This window comes from Geotrypetes seraphini, chromosome 4, assembly GCF_902459505.1.
Source record: "Geotrypetes seraphini chromosome 4, aGeoSer1.1, whole genome shotgun sequence".
In the NCBI taxonomy this organism is placed as follows: Eukaryota; Metazoa; Chordata; class Amphibia; order Gymnophiona; family Dermophiidae; genus Geotrypetes; species Geotrypetes seraphini.
Genome location: NC_047087.1, coordinates 284,152,869 through 284,175,666, shown reverse-complemented (window position 1 = coordinate 284,175,666; position 22,798 = coordinate 284,152,869). Strand labels below are relative to the sequence as shown.

Here is a 22,798-nt window from a genome sequence, read left to right as displayed (position 1 = left end):
TTTCTACAGACGGATGGCAGCGCTGTTCCCTTTTTGACTCTCCAGGCGTCCTGGTCCTTGGGTACGACAGACCATTTTGCTTATATGCAGCTTTCTCATTATGTAGCCTCTTTGCCCAGAGACTCTTTGACTCAGTCTTTTGAGGTCACTTTACACGAATTTTTCTTTGATGCTCAGTGGGATTGGCTTTCTATCTCTCAATATCATCGTAGATTGGTGGCTTTGCAGCCTAGGCGGGATTACCAGCGGCTTTTGACTTTATGGGCCCGGGACCTGGGATGTCGCCCGCGGGTGGCGTCCTTGGCTCCTTTGGTGCGACAGATTCCTCAGGTGGTGCAGAGCGCTGAGAAATGTCAATTTCGGGTCCTTCATCGGGGTTATGTTTCTCAGCAACAGGCCTTTTATTTTGGGTGTGCCCCTACAGCTATTTGTCTGAAATGTCGCCGGGTGGCTAACTCTCTGGCACATGGGGTGTGGTTGTGTGCCTCTATCTCTGCCTTTTGGTTGGAGGTCCGGTGTTATTTGGAATCTTTGGTGGGATATCAGCTCCCCTCGTCGGTGGAAGGGACTATTTTTTTTTTTTTGGCGGATGGCTCTTTGGGGGGACTTTCTGCAGGCGACAGTTTGCTTATTCGTAAGGGTTATATTGTGGGGAAGAAATGTATTCTTAATCATTGGATTCAGGACTCCCCACCCACCATCTGGTATTGGCGCAATAAATTTCATCTTTTAATGGTCTGGGAGTCCATGTCCGCTCGGTTTTCTAGATCTCGGAGCAAGCTTTTTCTGTCCATTTGGGCCTCCTATTTGGATACTTTGCCCCCTATGATAAAAAGCCAGGTGGTCAATCGTTTGCGGAAGCCAGTAGTCACTGTATTGCCAGTGGGTTGAGGGAGGGGTTTTGGGGGTTGGGGGGATTGGGTTGAGATGGGTGGGTGGGTTGCTTTTCGGATTGGATCTGGAGGGCTCCAGGCTATCAGAACACAGGCCTGGACTCTCAATGTTGTCTAGGGTCTCTTGTTGGGTGGTTGCCTTTTATTTTGTATTGGGAAAAAATAATTGAGATCCCTATGTTATGCGTGTATTTTCTGCTCTTGTGAATAAACAGTTTATACAAAAAAAAATTCCTTCTATCCAAGGTCTGTCTTCTCTCTGTCTCTTTCATATACTCTGTTACTGTACCTCTCCCTCCACCCCCACCCCTCACCCCATTGGCACCCATCTTCTTCCTCCACTCCCCCCACAGTCTGGCATCTGTTTTCTTCCCTTCCAGCGTCTTCTCCCCAGTCTCTTCCCCATTTCCCTTCAGCGTCTTCTCCCCACTCTCTTTGTTCCTCTCGACCCCCCCTCCCCCATACCTGCAGCAACCACTTTCTTCCCACCGTTTTGGCAGGTCACCCACGGCTGCCACTGTGTCATTCTCTACCAGAGCAGACAGAGCCCACAATGCCTGAATATGTCCTGCCTTGTGTGTTATGGATAGCGCCTGCAGGTGAGCCTCGGTCCAACGAAACAACAGAGAGGTCTCTCTTTGCAATAGAGCACTCTTGGTACCTCGCTGTCTGTTGACATATGCCACTGCAGTGGAATTGTCCAAGAAGACCTGGACTGCCTTCCCCTCCACAGTCATGGCCAGTGACCATAAAGTCAAATGAAGGGCTCTTATATCCAACTTGTTAATGGACTTCCGCTGGGAGGGAGACCACTACCCTTGGACAGGATGGTCATTGCAATGCCTTCCCCTCCCAGCCAAAGAGACTGGCATCTGTTGTTAGTATTATCTACAAGGGAATGCGTAACGGAACTCCCTTTGTCAAGGACTCTGACCATAGTCACTGCTGTAAGTCCTGCATGCATTGAACATATTCCAATCTTTGAACTCTCCAAGCCTCGCTCCTGTCCCCAAATACTGAAAGGAATCAACAAAATAGAGCAGAAAAAACTATTTACATTGTCCAATTTGACACGGACAAGAGGACATGGAATGAAACTGAGGGGGGACAAGTTCAGGACGAATATCGGGAAGTTCTGCTTCACGCAGAGTGGTGGACACCTGGAATGCTCTCCCCGATGAGGGTTATTGCGGGACTCGACCGTCCTAAGATTTAAAAGCCAAACTAGGATGCAACATCTCCGTCTATGAGAGGCATCTTGAAGGATATGGGTGACTACAAATTATTTCAAAAAATAGCAAGAGGAATATATATTCAAAAAAACCACAAAAAATATTCCAATTTATATCCACTATTATAGAGGAATAAGACACCAGATAAGATATATATTTCTAAATGGAGAAAAGACCTCAGTTTCTTCCAGGGAAAGATAGCAATCACCTGGAGGATCTCTATGTCTGCCGTATACAACTTCAAGCAGCATAGGAAAAAACATCCCTGGTCAAAAACTCCATTATCAATAAATATCTGAAAAACTGTTAATATACAGTCCCGAGCATTATAAATCACTTATCTTTTGGATTCATTGTCCTCCAAGTGGAAATAGAATCAAAACAGTTCTATCAATGTCCCCACATCGACTTTCTTCCAAACGTGGGAACAGGTATTGTTGAGACTCCCGACAGGCCCTGTTTCGCTATGAAAAACGCTGCATCAGGGGAGGTCTCTAAAACGATACAATATCCATACATGAGTATTCTTCAAAAGATTCCAACAAAAGAAATAACCCATATTTACTTACACTAAAACTTTGAGCTACCGCTTCACAGATTCTCTTGAAAGAAATGGCCGCCTGGCGTTCTAGGAGGGGTTTAAGACGGAAAGTCATACTAATTCGTGAACCAATCGTCTTAGAGGGGCGTGGCCTATATTTTTATTTTTTTATTTTTTTTTTAAAACTTCAAAAAAAGGCTTGCCATTCCACTTTAAAGTTTAAACCTATAGGCATATATGATTTTAATTTAAACACCCACTTTTGTTCATTGTCTTAAAAACGTCTGAAAATCCCCACCTTTTCTCGAAGGAGATAACTTTTCAATGATCCAGCATTTCATTTCATTAAAGGAATGATTATGATCTAAACAATGCTGTACCATTGGTGCCTCTAGTTTTTTGCAACTTAAGCAAGATCTATGCTCAATTATGCGAGTCTTAAATGACCGAGAAGTTTGTCCTATATAAATTTTCTTACAGGGGCATTGGATTGCGTAAATAACTCCCCTAGAGTCGCATGTTGTAGAAGTTCTCAGTTTATATATCTTATGGTCTACTGGATTAGTGAAATGATCACAGTCTACCGTGATCTGACATATCGAGCAGTGCCCACAATGGGTATGACCAGCCTGTTCATCATTTTTCATTGTAATAAGGGAATCTAAAGTCCCTTTATTTGTAGGACAAATAGTTTCTTGTAGATTTTTATTACGAGAATACGCTGTTAATACTTTAATATCTCTGAAACAAGAATGAACAGCTAAACAATTCCAATATTTTTTGATAATATTCCCAAATTTCCTTGCTTGTTGGGAATGACGTAGAACACAGACTATTTGATCTTGTTCAGGTTCAGGTACTGTGTATTGTAATAAATATTCTCTATGATTATTTAACGCTCTATTGTATGATGATTTAATACATCGCTCAGGATAACCACGGTCTGCTAATTTTTTACTCAAGATATGAGCTTGCTCTTTAAATTCATGTCTAGTTGAACACAGTCGTCGATAGCGCAAAAACTGCGAGTTAGGCAAGCTCTCTTTAAGGTGCTGAGGGTGGGAGCTGGAAAACTCTAAAAAAGTATTTCTGTCCGTGTCTTTCCGATGTACTGTAGTATGAAAGGCATTCTCTTTAATTTCCACACTCACGTCCAAAAATGAAATGCATCTCAGGTCAAAGGATAATGTAAACTTAATAGTAGGCAGACAGATATTCAAAAAGTCTATAAATTTTTGTAGTTCCCCAGAAGTATCCTCCCAAATAATGAAGATGTCGTCTATATAGCGACACCAAAATGCTACTTTAGAAAAAAATTTTGAATTATACACAAATTTTTCCTCGAAATCAGACATGAAAAGGTTGGCCAGAGAGGGGAGATTCCCTTATTACAATGAAAAATGATGAACAGGCTGGTCATACCCATTGTGGTGCAGAGCCTGACAGGGCACTTGAAAATAAATCTCATGGCTTATATTCGAGTCAACTTTTTTCTTCCATTTTTGGGGTAAAATAGGTTGCCTCCGTTTATATTTGGGTTCGTTTATATTTGAGTGTACTCTATATGGTAAGTGAGGTCAGAGAGTTTTTCCTTCCCATGTAGGGATATAATTGTGTGATTTATTAATATTATGATATTGAGAAGACTGACTTTTCTTTCTATAGCATTCAATTGTGTCTTTCAGTGGAATTTTTCTTTTGGACCCTTTTTATAACTCCCAGATTACAAAATGTACTTCTGAACTCTCTCAACATACGAGTAGAAGCAGAGCAGGAGAGGGGGACAAGAGTTCGCTGATTACTTGGCATATCTAATAACAAAATAATTGAGCTAGTGACTTCAAAAAGTGAAAGTTATGCTACTCTCTTTAGGAATTCTTTTCTTCTCAATTGCGTAGCTCTTGATATATCAGGAAAAATCCTAACCAAGTCTCCACAAAATTCTGTCAACCTATTTTTAAAGTAAGTTTTCATTATTAACATTTTATCTATCTCACTCATGCATGTTATTACCAGAGTGGACCTACTCTGGATCACATCCTGACTATCCTCCATAAGAACATAAGAAATGCCTGCACCGGATCAGACCTGGGGTCCATCCAGTCCGGTGATCCGCACATGCGGAGGCTCAGCCAGGCGTACCCTGGTGCATACATTAGTCACTCATATCCCTCAATGTGTCCTGCAAGAAGATGTGTGTCCAATTTTCCCTTAAATCCTAGAATGGTAGTTTCCTCCACCATCTCTTTTGGGAGAGAGTTCCAGGCGTTCATCACTTGCTGTGTGAAGCAGAACTTTCTGACATTTGTCCTGGCCGTGTCCCCTCTCAGCTTCAGGCCATGACCTCTGGTCCGAGTCTGGGTCACATTCGCCAATGTGAATAAAGCTATTTCTTGCTCTCCATCCTTTCCCCCTGCTGGTGAGTGAGCTTGCTCCATTTTGTCGATTCCTTTTAGCAATTTAAAAGTCTCTATCAGATCCCCTCTCAGTCTTCTCTTCTCAAGGGTGAATAATCCCAGTTTTCTGAGGCGATCCTTGTAGCTCAAGTTCTCCATACCTTCTACTAGCTTCGTCACTCGCCTCTGCACCTTCTCCAGCAGTGTTATATCCTTCTTCAGGTATGGAGACAGTGTTGGACACAGTATTCCAAGTGTGGTCTGACCATTGCTATATAAAGCGGCATTATGACCTCCCTTGATCTACTCGTGATTCCTTTCTTTATCATACCTAACATCCTGTTAGCTTTCTTTGCCGCTGCTGCACATTGAGCCGACGGCTTTAGGGTCCTGTCTATCAGTACCCCTAAGTCTTTTTCTTGTTCGCTCTTCCCCAATGTTATACCAAGAACTCTGTCAAATTTATTTCATTAGTAACCAGGTGGTCCACCTCCTGGGCGGATTGTATTTTCTTTTGTGGAACATAATAATAATTATTAATTGGAAAATTTTCCGCATTGGGTAATCCCAGTATTTAAAATATTTCCTTAATAAAATTTCAGGAGACAATAAATGAGTTACTGGGAAATTAACCAAGCGGAGATTTCTCGCTCTATAAACATTTTCCATCATTTCCATTTTTGAGTGCAACACCAAAGAATCCTTAGCAGCACATACTGAGATAGCTTGAAGTGTATTATTTTGAGTTTCAACCACACTTAATCTTTTATCTAAACAATTCAAATTGGAGTCCACATTTTCAAATTTTTGAGAGATTGTGAAAAGTCCAATGTTTGTTTCACCGTTTCTCTGAGAATCACTTCAACTCTAGATATACCTAACCACAAATCTTTAAGAGTAATATCCTGTGTTTCCACTGCAAATGGTTGATTCTCTACTACATTTGAAAATTCAAGTGGTTTAGGTATTTCAGTAAAAGCTAGTTTACTTATCTGAGTAGAGGATCCCACATATTCAGTGGAAATAGCGGGAATATCTTTCCCGCTATCACCTGATACTGGATGAAGGGGGGGGGGGGGGTTCTTTCGAGGGGACTTATTGATGCCCCCGATATGGGAGATGTCATATCCAATAAAGTTTGTGGAGGATTATTAGTAGAAAATGTCAAATGCCTGTCCATGGGACCAGATAAAGCAGGTGTTGAACTTTTAGGTTTAATCTTTCTTTTCCCCATGACCTGGCTGATTAATATTTATACAACCTGAGTTCCTGCTCCTCGTTGCTCCAAGGGACTCCCAAGGGGCAGGACCTGCCCCTTTGGGTGCGCCCTGCAGCCACGCGGCTGCGGTGTACAATTTAAAGTAATTTGTGTGGAGACGGACCCAATGACGTCAGGAGGTCCGTCTCTCCCAGTGCCTGCCCGACTCAGCCGAATTAACTCCTACCGCTGCTGCGGGAGCCTCAGGGCAACAAAGAAAAGTCTCCTCCAGGCGTCCCAGTAAGGCAAGGGTGTCAGCTCCCAAAGAACCGCGGCAGCGGTGTACAATTTAAAGTAATTCATGTGGAGACGGATCCACTGATGTCAGGGGGTCCGTCTCTCCCAGTGCCTGTCCGACTTAGCCGAATTAACTCCTACCGCTGCTGCGGGAGCCTCGGGGCAACAAAGAAAAGTCTCCTCCAGGTGTCCCAGTAAGGCAAGGGTGTCAGCTCCCAAAGAACCGCGGCAGCAGTGTACAGTTTAAAGTAATTGTTATGCTACTCTCTTGTTATAAAATACTATAAGAGAAATGGGGAGAGAACGAGTTAAATGGGGGTGACGGGAAGAAAAATTAGTCATATTTCAGCTTCAATTTTACAGTTTCATGTTTAAGATTCTGTGTGATGTTGAAGACTTGAAATATATGTACTAATAATGATGACTCTTGGGAAAATTTATATTAGAGTGGAGGGGCACAACCCACTTGTTGACTTAGGACCTACCTTAGGTTTAATCCTGTCCTGACTGCAGCAGTTGAATATGAACCTGTAAATGTTTTTCTTGGCACTATGAATCCAGATTGGCATCTGAAGAGGTGTCTCAAAAGCCTACGAACAAGATGATCTTTGGATAATCATGTTGTCTAACAAGAGACATATAGTATTACAAAATGTAAAGAACACATACAGAGACTGAAGTGCTCTCCCTCTTTGTACATAGGTGGCTTCTCTGCTGAATGGACAATATGACCAGGTGGTGGAGGAATTTTATGTAGTGGACTGTCGTTTTCCTTATGAGTACACAGGAGGGCATATAAAGGTACAGGATTCCTATAATTCATGTTGCTTATCAATAGAAGCTTCAGGTGGGGGATATAGAACCTGGTAATGTAAAGTGTACATTCAGCAAAGGGAACAGCAGGATTGCTGCAGCTCAGAGATGGGGCAATGCTAGATTTACAGTTAGTGTAGGAACAGCAGGAATGCTATAGGGCATGAATATAATGAAATGAAAGGAAAGAGGAGGAGACGCACGTGGATGGAGAGGAGAGGAAGAGAGAAACTGCACATGGACAGAGAAAACAGGCAAAAGCTGGATATTCCAGATCCACTGTATACTTCCTTGTCAAGTCTGCAGAGGACCAGGGTGGAGGATGAAGAATCAGTGGCAAAAGAGAAATTTCCAGGCCCGAGTGCAAAGACTCTCCTATGCAAGCACACCACTAGAGCCCATGCCACTAATATTCACTTTAAGAGACTGGGTAGCATAATGCTGTATCTGCTGTTGTTGCTTCTTCATCGGAGACATTGGTAGGGTTACCAGATTTTCTGGAACTAAAATCCAGGCCCATGGCCCCGCCCCCACCCCATTTCCATCCAGTTCCACCCGAGTCATACCCTGTTCTGCCCCAGAGCGGCCTCCTCAACCTGTTCGCTTGTCGAGTTACCAGATTTTCTGGAACTAAAATCCAGGGCAATGGCTACACCCCCAGCCCCATCCGCGTCATGCCCCTCCCTCCCAGCCCCACCTCCTTAACCTGTTCATGTGTCAGAATGGCATCCGCACATGCATAGATGTGACACGATGATGTCATGTGCGTGCAAGTTGGAAGCTTTTCAAAACCCAAAGTGCTGGGTTTTGAAAAGCCATCTGGACCTCCGGACATGTCCTCAAAAGGACAACTTGTTTGGGGAAATCCAGATTTATGGTAACTCTAGGCAGTGCTGGATGAAGCAGATACTCTAGCTACAGCTGAGGTGCACTAGCAAATTTCCTCTGGAATAGGGTTACCCATTCTGCCTCCAGCGCCACCCAGTTCCACCCTAAGCCCCGCTCCACAAAGCCTCCTTTCCTTCTGGACGTGCTCCAGCCACATCCTAAGGGCCTGAACTATGCACGGATGTGTGTGACGTCATCCGTGCATGCTCAGAGGCCCTCCAGATGTGGCCAGAGCTTGCGGGGCTTTACAAAACCCGGACAGATGCCAGGTTTTGGAAAGTCCATCCAGGAGCTCGGACAGTCCTCTAAAAAAAGGACATGTCTAGGTTTTCCCAGACATCTGGTAACCCTACTGTGGAAGCTTTAACGGTGTTTGCCCTGCTGAATTCCTTTGTGACTCCCTACTGTATAGGGAACAGCATAGCGAACATTAGTTATAAAGGAGCACCCATATACTGTACATAATACAGCAAAAAGAAAAGGTCATTTCTATATATAAAATCTGCCTAGGTCCACACGAGCACAGCCTACTGTGAGGCTCTAGCAGACCTGGGAGCTGTCAGCTTCACAACAGGTACTGCCCACCCTTGCTGTGGAGAACAATGTGTGGTGGACTTGACACTACAAGCTGCAGAACCAGAGACAGCTGGTTTGGAACTCAGAGAGCTAAAGACACAGGCAGGAGGGGGAAAAGAGGAAGATCAGAGGTCAGATGAGGTGAGGAAGGGATGAAGATCACTGGATTTGAGAAGGAGCTGAGAAGGGGGTGATAAATGGTCAGGATGGAGGGAGAAAGGAAGGCCTCTAGTAGGGATAAATGAAGTGAAGTGAATCTGTTGAGTGGTAGTTGCCATTAACATTTACCCCCTCTTTTACAAAGCCGTGCTAGCAGCTGTCGCGCAGTAACGGCCCCGAAGCCCAGAGATTTGAAGGGCTTCGAGGCCGTTACCGCACGGCTTTGTAGAAGAGGGGGTTAGTTTTGATAAAAACTACATTGGCTTTAGGCTTTTTATTGTATAAAATGTGCTGGTTTTTAAAGTTATTAACAACAATGCCTTGATAAATATGTAAGCTCACTGCTAGAATTATCAACTTTCTTGGTAATTAAGATCTGCATTAAAGGATCTTCTTGACATTTCTTCTTTTTGTTCAGTGAGACTTGAGGAATATTGATCTTTAATTTTTTTATTGCAGATCTTAAATTATGGAACTGTTTGCCCCATACTATAAGGAGTATTAAAATTCTTAAAAAAAAAAACCTTTTTATTCCAGTGAGCCTTTGGTCTTGCACAATATTTAAGATTATAATTCATGTCTTACATGCCCAATTGAAGATAGTGCTGAATATTGGGCGATAGGCTATTTAAATAGCGGTTAGCAGCTATAATCTGAGTGGGTATATCACACAATAGCTGCCAAATTTAAGCACTGACTAGCCAAGTTCAGTGGCCAAATTGGGCTGCAAAAATAGCTGATCTATCTTTGGCCGCTATAACTTAGCCAGCCACAAATAGACATTCAATGCCGGTCACTGGAATCAGCCTGTCATTACATATCCAGGCTCAGTGCCAACTGCTGGAGTTAGCTGGTCTCCTGACTAGGGTCTCAATATCGGCCCCTATTTGGTATGTTTTCATATCTTGCATTGCTTCTGTTTTTGCATGATTTATGTAAATACATATTATACCCCTAGAATTGTAGATGGTGTGGGCTATACATTTATAAATAAATAACCAAATAAAATTGAAAGGAACACTGGGTCTCTACTTTTTCTATTTCCCAAGTCAATGAAGCCGTCCGCGCAATGTGCAGCGGTGGCGAAAAGGGTGAACAGAATGCTAGGAATGATTAAGGGGATCACGAACAGATCGGAGGTTATCATGCCACTGTACCAGGCCATGGTACGCTCCCACTTGGAATACTGCATCCAGCACTGGTCGCCGTACATGAAGAAGGACACGGTACTACTCGAGAGGGTCCAGAGAAGAGCGACTAAAATGGTTAAGGGGCTGGAGAAGTTGCCGAACAGTGAGAGACTGGAAAAACTGGGCCTCTTCTCCCTTGAAAAGAGGAGACTGAGATGGGACTTGATCGAAACATTCAAGATAATGAAGGGAATAGACTTAGTAGATAAAGACAGATTGTTCACCCTCTCCAAGTTAGGGAGAACGAGAGGGCACTCTCTAAAGTTGAAAGGGGATAGATTCCGTACAAACTGGAACACTCTTCTGGAGTCTGTTATAGGGGAAAACACCCTCCAGGGATTCAAGACAACATAAGAACATAAGCAATGCCTCTGCTGGGTCAGACCAGAGGTCCATCGTGCCCAGCAGTCCGCACACGCGGTGGCCCAACAGGTCCAGGACCTGTGCAGTAATCCTCTATCTATACCCTTCTATCCCCAAAGGGACAGGTTCCTGCTAAACTGGAACGTATGCAGATGAGGCTGGACTCATTTAGAGCAGTAGTCTTTGACCTAAGGGCCGCCACGTGAGCGGACTGCTGGACACGATGGACCAATGGTCTGACCCAGCAGCGGCAATTATTATGATCTTATGCTTCTTGCCTAATAATTCTCTGCTGTTAAACATGGGCATCCAGCTGCAGCAGTCACTTCTACTCCACCAGTGCTTTCCTTCGTTTATTCCTCCAACCTGGCTGTCACATTGAAGGTCCTTGGCTGTAAGACATGGATTGCACCTTCCTTTCACAGCTTGGCATAAATATACAATTGTACTAGTTAGTAAATAAAATAATAATTTTATTCTTATATACAGCCATACCAAAAAAGTTCTAGACAGTTCACAAGGTGAGCTAATACATGAGATACAGATAAAATACAAATTAGAATAATGGACTTAAAAACAGATAAAGACAGAAAGCATTTACAATATAATGCAGAAAATACCAGCATGGCAGGGAAAGAAGTAATACATAGAAAAGATAAAATACATCAAGTTGAATATAAGGAACTTGATTGAAAAAATGAAGCAGAATGCTATAGTCAGCCATCCTCCTTCCTTCCCTAGAGTGAAAAGGTGCTAGCTTTGACACTGCCTCTGTATTTCTTTTCATACCTATAATTGTCCTGTTCTGTTGCCATAGGGAGCACTGAACCTCTACAGGGAGGAGCACCTGAAAGAAGCCTTCTTCCAGAGGCCTCAGTGCATATCTTCAGATCAAAGGAGAATCATTATGATCTTCCATTGTGAATTCTCATCAGAAAGGGGACCACGACTGTAGGTGTTTACTGGGATTCTACCTTCTTCACTTGTATTCATAGCTGCATTAGTGGTAAAGCCAGATGTGCAACTTTGGATGGGCCAATGCTAGCTGGGCACAGCTCCTCTCCTCTGCTTACACCCTGCCCCTCACCCAATGACCCCCAACTCAAATTATAAATATCTTAGCTGTCAGGGATCCTCAAGCCTTGCCAGCTGAAGAGGTCCTCCTCTGTTGGCCAGAACATACCCCTATGCTTTACAGTTGGGAGCACTATCCATGAGCCAGTGCTAAGCCAGCCTTTCCTGGCACATGTTCAGTTTTTGAGCGTGCTCAGGGGTCTGCAGTAGCCCATGGACAGTGCCACCAACTGCAGAATGTAAGGGTGTGTTCTGGCCAACCAAGGAGGACCTCTTCAGCTGGTGAGACTTGGGGATCCCTGCCAGCCATAGCAAGGGTGATACAATTTTGGGTGGACCTAGACCTACCAGTGGCTATGCCACTAATGCATCATGTGATGGTAAATCATGTAATACTTCTACATCTTCAGAGATTCACTGATCAGGAAAACAATTATCCGAAGGGGACAGAAAATGACAAATGCCTGTCCTATATTTTGTAGACAATTCACCTTTTGAATATTTAAATACAAAGGTAATTGAGAATATTCAATCAACAATCACCTCCCTTATACAGTCCTTAACCAAAAACTATATAGAGATGTTTAACCTATAATAAATAGGTAACTAAAAATGTGCTGAATGGAGCTCAAATTTGAAAATTAAATCCAACCACAAACTAAAACCATACGATTATATCATCACAACATTCCAATGTCATATAATGCTTGAAACGGACAAAATCCCATCCATAACAGACCTGGAAATCAAAACTACCAAATACCCAATCCAGACCTCCCTCAAAATCCTGGGAGTGCTGATAGATAGATGCTGCACTATGCAGACTCAAATCAACAAAACTACCCAAAAAGCATTCTTCACAATGCGCAACTTACGAAAAATAAGGAAATTCTTCGACAAAGAACACTACAGGATCATTGTTCAATCCCTGGTACTAGGACTTGTGGACTACTGCAATATCCTATATCTACCATGTCCTACAAAAATGATCAAAAAACTACAGACCATTCAGAACACAGCTCTCAGATTAATCTATTCCCTCGGAAAATACGACCACATAACTAACGCCTACCTAGACTCACATTGGCTACCGATTAGAGCCAGAATCCAATTCAAACTATACTGTCTAATCTTCAAAGCACTCAACGGTACAGCACCTGCCTATCTAATCGATCGCTTACACCGCAACCTTCCACCCAGAATAAGAACACTGACACCATTCTCATACCCACCACTCAATGGCACTCATCGTAAAAAGCTTTACGATAACCTCATAGCAACGCATGCAGCAAAACTCGAACCCTCCATAACCAGATTGTTAACCTCAACATCTGTCTTCAAAGCATTCCGCAAAGAACTCAAAACGCTACTTTTCAAAACGCATATTCAAAACACCTAATCTCCTCTTCCACATACACCGACCAGGTTACCCACTCCCTGACACCATATCCTCAACCGACCAAAAAAAAAAAAAAAAAACCTAATTCATCCTACCGATTCATATTACCTACCAACGCCTGGAAAAAGATTTGATATGTAATGTAATATAACTGCTTTCATCCAATGTTACCAAGTCTATACTCATTCTGTAACTATGTCTTACCCTAAATGTCACGTACCCTCCTGGAAATGTCCAGCTTCTTCTTATGTAATCCGCTTTGAACCGCAAGGTACAAGCGGAATAGAAATCACTAATGTAATGTAATGTAATGTAATTATAAGAACATGCTATACTGAGATAGACTGAAGGCCCATCAAGCTTCAATACTCCAGCTGCTGTAAGAAGGTAATTTAGATTCGCGGCTACAGGGCAGGGAGGTTTGTCGGACCGGGCCTATTCTGTTGTCGGTCGGGCAGGGAAGTGCCACGAAGGTAAGGGGCAAGGAGAGAGAAAGGGAGGAAAGGTTTAGAATCAGAAAATAATATTAAATATTGAACTAGGCCAGTTACTGGGCAGACTTGTTTGGTCTGTGTCGGTGTATGGCCGTTTGGTGAAGGATGGGCAGGGGAGGGCTTCAATGGCTGGGAGGGTGTAGATGGGCTGGAGTAAGTCTTAACAGAGATTTTGGCAGTTGGAACCCAAGCACAGTACCAGGTAAAGCTTTGGATTATTTCCCAGAAATAGCTAAGAAGAAAAATAAAAAAAAATTTAAATTGAATCAGGTTGGGCAGACTGGATGGACCATTCGGGTCTTTATCTGCTGTCATCTACTATGTTACTAGGTGGAGTGGAGAGGAAAAGATGCTTAAGGGAAATGGGTAAAACTGAGGGGGGGAGAAGGATGCTGAAAGCACTGGGGAAGACAAAGGGGTGGAGAAGGACGCTGAAAAGACATGGGGAAGACAGAGGGGGAGGTGCTGAAAGGACATGGGGGAGAAGGACGCTGAAAGGACATGGGGAAGGCATGGGGGAGAAGGACGCTGAAAGGACATGGGGAAGAGAGGGGGAGAAGGACGCTGAAAGGACATGGGGAAGACAGGGGGGGGAGAAGGACGCTGAAAGGACATGGGGAAGAAGGACGCTGAAAGGACATGGGGAAGACAGAGGGGGAGAAGGACGCTGAAAAGACATGGGGAAGACAGAGGGGGAGAAGGACGCTGAAAGGACATGGGGAAGACAGAGGGGAGAAGGATGCTGAAAGGACATGGGGAAGACAGAGGGGGAGGAGGATGCTGAAAGGACATGGGGAAGACAGAGGGGGAGGAGGATGCTGAAAGGACATGGGGAAGACAGAGGGGGAGGAGGACGCTGAAAGGACATGGGGAAGACAGAGGGGGAGAAGGACGCTGAAAGGACATGGGGAAGACAGAGGGGGAGAAGGACGCTGAAAGGACATGGGGAAGACAGAGGGGGAGAAGGACGCTGAAAGGACATGGGGAAGACAGGGGGAGGATGCTGAAAGGACATGGGGAAGACAGAGGGGGAGAAGGACGCTGAAAGGATATGGGGAGGACGCTGAAAGCACATGTGGAAGACAGAGGGGGGAGAAGGACGCTACAGGACATGGGGAAGATGGGGGGAGGACACTGAAAGGAAATGGGGAAGAGAGAGTGGGGAGAAAACGCTGGCAGGGAAGAAGACAGAGATGCCAGACTATGGGGAGAGCAGAGGGAAGATTGGTGCCAGACCAATTTGGAAGGGGGGAGAAAGGGAGAGGCACAGTAACGGAGCAAATGGAAGACGCAGAGAGAAGAGAGATAGTGGATGGAAGGAATTGAATGAGAACATGAGGAAAGCAGAAACCAGGCAACAAAGGTAGGAAAAAAATTATATTTCTTTCTTTTTTTTTTTGCTTCAGGATAAAGTAGTATATTAGTTGTGTTGATAAAAATTTATAAACATTAGAGGGTCTGATAGAAACCCGTTTACAAAGTATGTATTCTTCCCAATTAATATTTCCAAATTAATAAAGTCTTTTTGCTTATTTGTAAATGGGTTTCTACCAGAGCCTTTAATTCAGTAGCATAATTAAATGAAATAACTATTTCTGAAGTTTATAGGGACGGGCGGGGATGGGATTCCTCGCGGGAACGGAGGGGATTCCTCGTGGGGACGGGTGGGATTTCTGTCCCTGCGCCAACTCTCTATTTCCAACAGCAGCCAACCCAGGTGTCAAATCTGCTCCGGGAACATCTAGGTGCTAACTGGGCATTTTCAGCAGCACTGTCTGGTTATGTGTCACTGAATATGCCCAGGTAGCCCTGAACAAGTGATTTAAATAGCTAGAGGAAGATATTCAGACTAAGGGAGGCAATGAACCCAGACATTCAATGCTGGGGCTGTATACGGCCACCAGCATTGAATTTCCAAGTTAAATGCAGCTGTTGAAGACTTAGCTGGCTAAGCTGTTCATTGACTGGCCAGCTAAGGCATAGTGGCCCAAGACAGACTTGCTTTTTAGACAGGTCTATCTGGCAGCTAAATGTAGCTGGTCAGTTAATGAATATTGGTGATGACCGGCTATGTTGTGCAACATAGCTGGTCACCAGCCAATCCACTGACTGGGATATTTAGCAGAAGATAGCTGGTTATCTCCTGCTGAATACTGGTGGATAGCCAGCTTAATGGTATTTAGCCAGGCGGGAGCCATTCCCAGCCAGCTAAATCGCACTGAATATTGGATGGTTTAGAAGCCATTTCTGACCATTTAAATCACTTTTAGGAGCATAATCAGAAAGCTAAAACACCTTAAAAAAAATGCCCAAGTTGGCACTTGGATGTCCTAATTGCCAGGACGTCCAAGTGCCGATAATCAAAATCATTTTCCTGGATGTCTAGCAAGATGTTTCAGCCCCTGTGTGTCCAGAGTTCAAAGTGGTGTGTTAAGAGGTGTGCTTTGGGCGAGCTAGGCTTGGACATCTTGAGAGGATAATCAAACCTTTTGCAAAACATCCTGCATGAAACTTAGATGTTTTGGGCTGGATCTCTTTTGAAAGCTTCTAAGTGCCAAAAAGGTACCCAAACTGATCAGACGACCTCTCGAGGGATTAAGTGATGATTCCATCACACTCCCCCAGTGGTTACTAACCCCCTCCCACCCCAAAAAAATCTGAATGAAAGAATACATACCTGTCTCTAGACTAGCAGGACCTAGTATGGGAAATCCTACTACAGCATCACACAGGTATCTTAAGTAGCCAGGTGGGTGGGCTAGTAAACTATAGAAAGGAGAAGCCAGTCTCAAAAGGCACTCTAACCACAACATCTATGGTGTTAAGTATGAGCCCACCAAAGCCTTACTATACTGCCATATAGGTATCACCTGCAGCCATAAGGGCTATTGGGGTGATAGGTGGGTATAGTAGGTTTTGGGGGAGTTTTGGAGGGCTCACCATAAATTATAAGGGGTAAATAGTGAGATGTATATCTGGTACCCTTTATGTGAAGTTAACAACAGTGCCCTCTAAGGTGCCCCACTGCTTTGTTGGAATGTCTGTGTGGCCAGTCCATTAGAATGGGGGCCCCTCCCATGTGTAAATGGAACTGATTTGGTCATTTCTAACTTGGACAGTTTTGTGGTCAAAAATGGCAAATAACCCCCCCCCCCTCCTTTATCAAGCTGCGATAGGGTTTTTTTTAAATCACAGGCCGTGGTGGTAAAAGCTCTGATGCCCATAAGTTTTGGAGCTTTTACCGCCGTGGCCTATGATAAAACCCTAACATGGCTTGATAAAGGGGCGGGGGATGTAGGAGTCACGTCCTGATGGTCTACACCAGGGGTGCCCAACAGGTCGATCGCGATCGACAGGTAACTCGCCAAGGCAAAGTGAGTCGATCATCCAGGACTCCCTTTGCCTTGGCGATCTATCGGGCCGATCAATCTTCCTCTCCCCGACGTCAATTCTGCCGTCGGAGAGGAAGTTCGGGCCAGCCAATCGCTGCCTGGCTGGGCGGAACTTCCTCTCCGACGGCAGAATTGATGTCGGGGAGAGGAAGATTGATCGGCCCGAAGCAGAGAAAGCATGGTGCGGCGGCGGCGGCTTTGGGGCCTGTTATCCATTGGTGGCGTTTGGGTCCTGTTCCCCGATGGCAGCGGCAGTGGCTTGGGGAAGGGCAGGGAGAAAGAAAGAAAGGGGCGCAGGGAGGGAGACAGAAGGAAAGAAGAGAAACAGGAAAAAAAAGAAAAGGGGCATGAAGAGAGAAAGAAAGAAAGGGCAGGTTGAGAGGAAGAAAAAGTTGGGGGAGGGAATGAGGTTTGGAGGAGAGGAAGCATACAGGCTGAAAGAAAGAGTTGATGCACAGTCAGAAGAAAGTGCAACCAGAGACTCATGAAATCACCAGACAAGGTAGGAAAAATGATTTTATTTTAAATTTAGTGATCAAAATGTGTCTGAATTTATATCTGCTGTCTATATTTTACAATATGGTCCCCTTTTACTAAACCGCAATAGTGTTTTTTAGCGCAGGGAGCCTATGAGCGTCGAGAGCAGCGCTGGGCATTCAGCGCAGCTCCCTGCGCTAAAAAATGCTATTGTGGTTTAGTAAAAAGGGAGGGGGGTGGGTATTTGTCTATTTTTGTATGGTTGTTACTGAGGTGACAGTGCATAGAGTCATCTGCTTTGACCTCTTTGAAAAAACCCCGGAATAGGAATGATGATTAACAATTCTATGCATACAGTATGCGTTGTGTTTTTTTTAAATTTTATTGTTGGTAGATCATTTTGACTTAGTCATTTTAAAAGTAGCTCGCGAGTCAAAAAAGTGTGGGCACCCCTGGTCTACACGTTTTGGCAGCTAAGATGTCCAAGTAGTTGATTTTTTTAAAAATTATTTGGACTTTCTTGTCGAAAATGGATGTTTCTGTGCTTCCAACTTAGCAGGAAACGTCCAAGTCAGACTTATATGTCCTTGTCGAAAATGGCCCTCTTTGAATATCTATCCCTTTTTTTATAAGATTCATATTTTCCACTGACAAAGTAGTATCAAACCTGTTTAGAATTTATTAGAAGGCTTTCTGCATTTGAAACGGAAGGTATTTACACTCTCTCAATCTTCCTAGATTTTCCTTTTAGTAAATGCCCCATGCACACTTCCCTGCTGCTACACAGTTAGAAGGTATCATATGTAAAAAAGGCACACAGGTCACATGGCCTTTTCTTATTCTATCATGGCAGATGTCGCACTCTGAGGCAGCTGGATCGGAACACCAACTCATATCCCTGCCTGTATTACCCCGAACTGTACATTTTAAAAGGTGGCTACAAGGAATTCTATGAAAACTTTAAGGTAACAAACTCCATTTGTTGATTTGCAAACTGGAATTCAAATGTGTGGAATAAGCCTAATGTAGTGCCCAAAAGAAGAGGGAAACAAAGAAAAATGAAGGCAGATAAAGACCATATGGCCGATCTAGTCTGCCTAACCATACCCTCTACTATCTATTTATAGCATTTGGGCTATTTCTCCAACAGGAGAAACAAATCTTCTATATTCTTATTTCAGCTTCTGGTCTGTGGGTGTTTTAAACAAGATCTGCTCATACATATACTTAAACCCGCCCCCTTTCTAATATTTTGCCCCAAGTGGTTAGAACATTTGTGATACACTGCACTAGAACAAAGACTTTTTGTATTGCTGGTGTTAAGTTGTGAAATGCTTTGGTAGAGCAGTTACGACTATGCTCAAACCGGTTGCAATTTAAGAAACAGTTTAAAACCTGGCTGTTTCTTAGAGCATTCCTGTGATGTATTTGGTTGATTTTGGAGTAGAAGAAATGATTTAAGAGTGAAGATTTTAACATCTTCGTTTTGTGATGTCTATTTTATGTATGTTTTATTGCTGTAGTACTATAAACCACTTAGTTTTTAGATGGTATATAAATTTTTAAATAAATAATTTTTGTGACCAGATAAGTAAATAAAGCCCAGTTTTACTCTTCTTAAATTGCCAATTACAAAAAAAATGTTCAGTGTTAGTAACATTTACTTCTTTTTTTTTTTAATTCTTTATTCATTTTTACATATTACAACAAGTGTATAAGAAAAATCATTCGAACTTATAAATATACACTTGATTAACTTTCATATATCATTAAAAATATAACTTTTCAGCCAATACCTATATTCTATAATATTTTGAATATTATGAACTATTCCTAGTATCTAAACAATTGATACCAAGTTAGAAAACCCTCCCAATCCCTCCCTCCCCTTACAAAAGTTCTATTCCCCTCCATGTCAAATATCTTACTTTGGGAAAACGTTAAAACTCATTACAAAAATCTGTTAATGGTCCCCAAATCTTCTGAAATTTACCAAAATATCCTCTTTGTGTTGCTATTGTGCGCTCCATTTTAAATATATGACACACAGAATTCCACCAGAAACTGTAATTTAATCTGCTATGATTTTTCCAATTGAATGTAATCTGTTGAATGGCAACTCGTCAATATAAATAAAAGTTTGTTATTATTTGACGAAATCTGACTCTTCACTCTCATTGACATGCCAAATAAAATAGTATCATATGTCAAGGCTACTGGATTCTCTAAGATCCTATTGAGACCAGTTTTTGGTTTTTTATTCATAAATCCAGATATTAATTTATACCACTGTGCGGCCTGGTGCCCCATGAAATCTATCTGAAAGCATAAGAATTCCAAACTATATTGATTATTAAGAGTTTTCCATTCAGGGAACCTCGCCTGAATGGCCTGCTTCAATTGTAACCATCTAAAACTTTGTGATTTGTTGAGACCAAATTTATGTTGCAATTGTGAAAATTCAAGCAGCTTACCATTAGATATTACATCTTCCAATGTACGTATTCCTGCCAGCATCCAATGCTTCCAGATAATTTTAAAACCGCCAATTTTGATCTTGGAGTTAAGCCAAATCATTTGATTTGTTGATTTATTTATCGGAATAGGAGTTAGACTATTTACATATCGTAGAGTTTTCCATGTATCAACAAATATTCTATGTTCTTTATATAGCCTAGGCATTTTGATACTAAGTACATGACCAAGTCGCAAAGGAAACATGAGTCACCATTCTAACCAAAACCAATCTGGGATATTATCAATGGGCTCTGGGAGAACCCAATACATACCTTGACGCAAAATATAGGCCTGATGATACCTATAGAAATTAGGAAAATTTACCCCCCCTCCCCCATAATTGGCTTTTGCAAAGACACTAAAGCAATTCTAGGAATTTTACCCAGCCAAATAAATTTTGTTAGAATACTATTTAACTTTTTATAAAAAGACCCCTGAAAAAAAACTGGTAACATTCCCATTTGGTAACAAACCACAGGTAAAAATCATCATTTTAACAGTTTGTACTCTCCCCCACCAAGATAAGTGCAGAGGATTCCATTGCTCACACATTTCTGTTACCTTCTGTAATAAACATTTTTCATTTACTTTCATTGTATCATCCACTGTAACATTTACTTCTATCCTCAGGGTCTCTGTGAGCCTCAGGCCTATGTGGACATGATGCATCAAGACTTCCAGGAAGAACGGAAGGAGTTTCACAGGGAGACCAAGTTCCGTACAGCACGAAGGATTCGCAAAGAACTGTTCAAGCCACAGGCACCGAGATAAAAACCCTCTGACCTGGTCTTTCTGTCATCATATGAAAGAATAGTGCTTTGACTGCAAACAGGAACAGTACTGCCACCTCTCTGTACTTTCTTTTTTCATTTAAGGATGGGAGGCTCTGAGGCAGAAACCAAGAGAACAAGAGCTTCCAGTACCAGAAAGGAAATGCTCTGACTAATCCTGATTTTGAACTTACATTCCAAAACACTATGATAATTTTAATCCGTGATTCTATTTAAATAAAATCAGTGTTGCAGATCTCATAATCCATCAGGAGAAGTCTAGGACTGGCCTGAATTCTTCCTGCTGAAACTGGGTCCCATGGCAGTTTTAGTGAAGAGATGTAGTAACTAGGTTTCTCAGTGCTTTGAAATGTCTGTCGTGCTAAAAAATAATGGGCCTGACATTCAAACACAGCTAAAGGGTCAATATTCAAAGTAAATTAAACAAGCAGGAAAGTTCCCTATCTGTTTAAATCACTTATGCCTGTCTAGCCAAGTGTTATTCAGCAGCAATTAACCAGACTGTTCTGCTGATTATTACACTCACTGGCCATGCTGGAAGTGAGGGGCAGTACAAGGGGAAGAGCTGGGTGTTATGCGAGTGCTGGCAGTATTCAGACATGTAGGCTATTCAGACATATAGGCTGAAGCTGCTCTGCACTCCCTCCCATCACTCCTGAACATAGTCCAATCTACCCTTTCTGCCCTCTCAAATGTAGTCTGATCCCCCTCTAGGTCTGACTCACCCCTTTAGCAAAGCCCAATACTCCTTCCCAGTCCTCTCCCCCCTCCCCCCAGTTGTAGCAGGCCTACCTGAAGAAACCCGGTAGTGCATTAGTGATCAGGGCAGAAACTATCTGTGTTTTAAGGAAAGATTAAGTTCTTACCTCGGTAATCTTCTTTCTAGTAGACACACTCTATCTCCTTCTCGTGAGAATTATTGTAGAGAGCCTCATTGGAATTCTTTTGCTCCGCCTTCCATGCCAGATCCATGAGAGAGAAATCCCAGGTGGTCCCCCCAGTAGCTGCAGCCCAGCTCTCCAAATATCTGCATTTAAAGGCCAGTCCTCTGAGAACCTCATTTGAGAGTCTGCCTGCAAGAATGTATTTTAAGCCAACCCCCAAGAATCTCATTCTAAGGCCTGCTTGCAAGAATTTATTACAAGGCAGCCCCGAGAATCTCAATCTAAAGCCTGCCTGCAAGGACCTATTTTAAAGCCTCCCTCTGGGTTTAGTGATAGTTAGTCAGTGATTGTAGTTAGTGCAAGAAGGGTGGAAAGAGCCAAACTGAAAGGACCACAGAAGTCACTGATGTTGGGGAGGGCTAGTTAGGAATCCCCTTTCTCCTTATTCTTTCTTTTGTATTTATTTAGCCTTCCCATCTCCCCTGTCAAGCCCTCTGTTGCTTTTATTAGACAAGAGTTTTCCTTTGTTAATTTGTTTTTAGTAAGTGTAGTAGGTACTCCGGAGTTCCTAAGTCAATGAGCTGACTTAGAAACACAGAAACATGATGGCAGATAAAGGTCAAATGGCCCATCCGCAGTAACCAATATCTCTCTCTAAGAGACCCAACATGCCTATCCCAAGCTCTCTTGAATTCCTACACAGTCTCTGCCTCCACCACCTCTTCCGGGAAACTGATCCATGCATCTACCACACTTTCTGTAAAAAAAAGTATTTCCTTAGATTACTCCTATCACCTCTTAACTTCATCCTATGCCCTCTCACTCCAGAGCTTCCTTTCAAATGAGAGAGACCAACTCATGCGCATTTACGCCTTGTAAGTATTTAAACGTCTCCAGCATATCTCCCTTTTCCCACCTTTCCTCCAAAAGTATACATATTGAGATCTTTAAGTCTGGCTCCATACGCCTTATGATGAAGACCACATACCATTTTAGTAGCCTTCCTCTGGACCAACTCCATCCTTTTTATATCTTTTTGAAGGTGCAGCCTCCAGAATTGTACACAATATTCTAAATGAGATCTCACCAGTCTTATAAAGGGGCATCAATATCTCCTTTTTTCTACTGGCCATATCTCTCCCTATACACCCTAGCATCCTTCTAGCTTTTGCCATTACCTTTTCAAACTGTTGGGCCACTTTAAGATCATCACATACAATCACA

The 22,798-nt window shown here is 42.9% G+C and overlaps 1 protein-coding gene across 2 annotated transcripts in view; it reads left to right on the top strand.

The window, feature by feature from the left end:
- LOC117358833 (M-phase inducer phosphatase 3-like) overlaps window positions 1–20,889 on the top strand; it is a 60,801-nt gene extending 39,912 nt beyond the window's left edge. For both annotated transcript variants that reach the window (XM_033940580.1, XM_033940581.1), the window contains exons 9-12: window positions 7,260–7,358; window positions 11,364–11,497; window positions 18,236–18,347; window positions 20,530–20,889. In XM_033940580.1, the coding sequence (XP_033796471.1) occupies window positions 7,260–7,358; window positions 11,364–11,497; window positions 18,236–18,347; window positions 20,530–20,670 (486 nt within the window). In that variant the 3' untranslated portion in view covers window positions 20,671–20,889. The remainder of the gene's footprint in view (window positions 1–7,259; window positions 7,359–11,363; window positions 11,498–18,235; window positions 18,348–20,529) is intronic.
- Window positions 20,890–22,798: the final 1,909 nt, after the last annotated feature.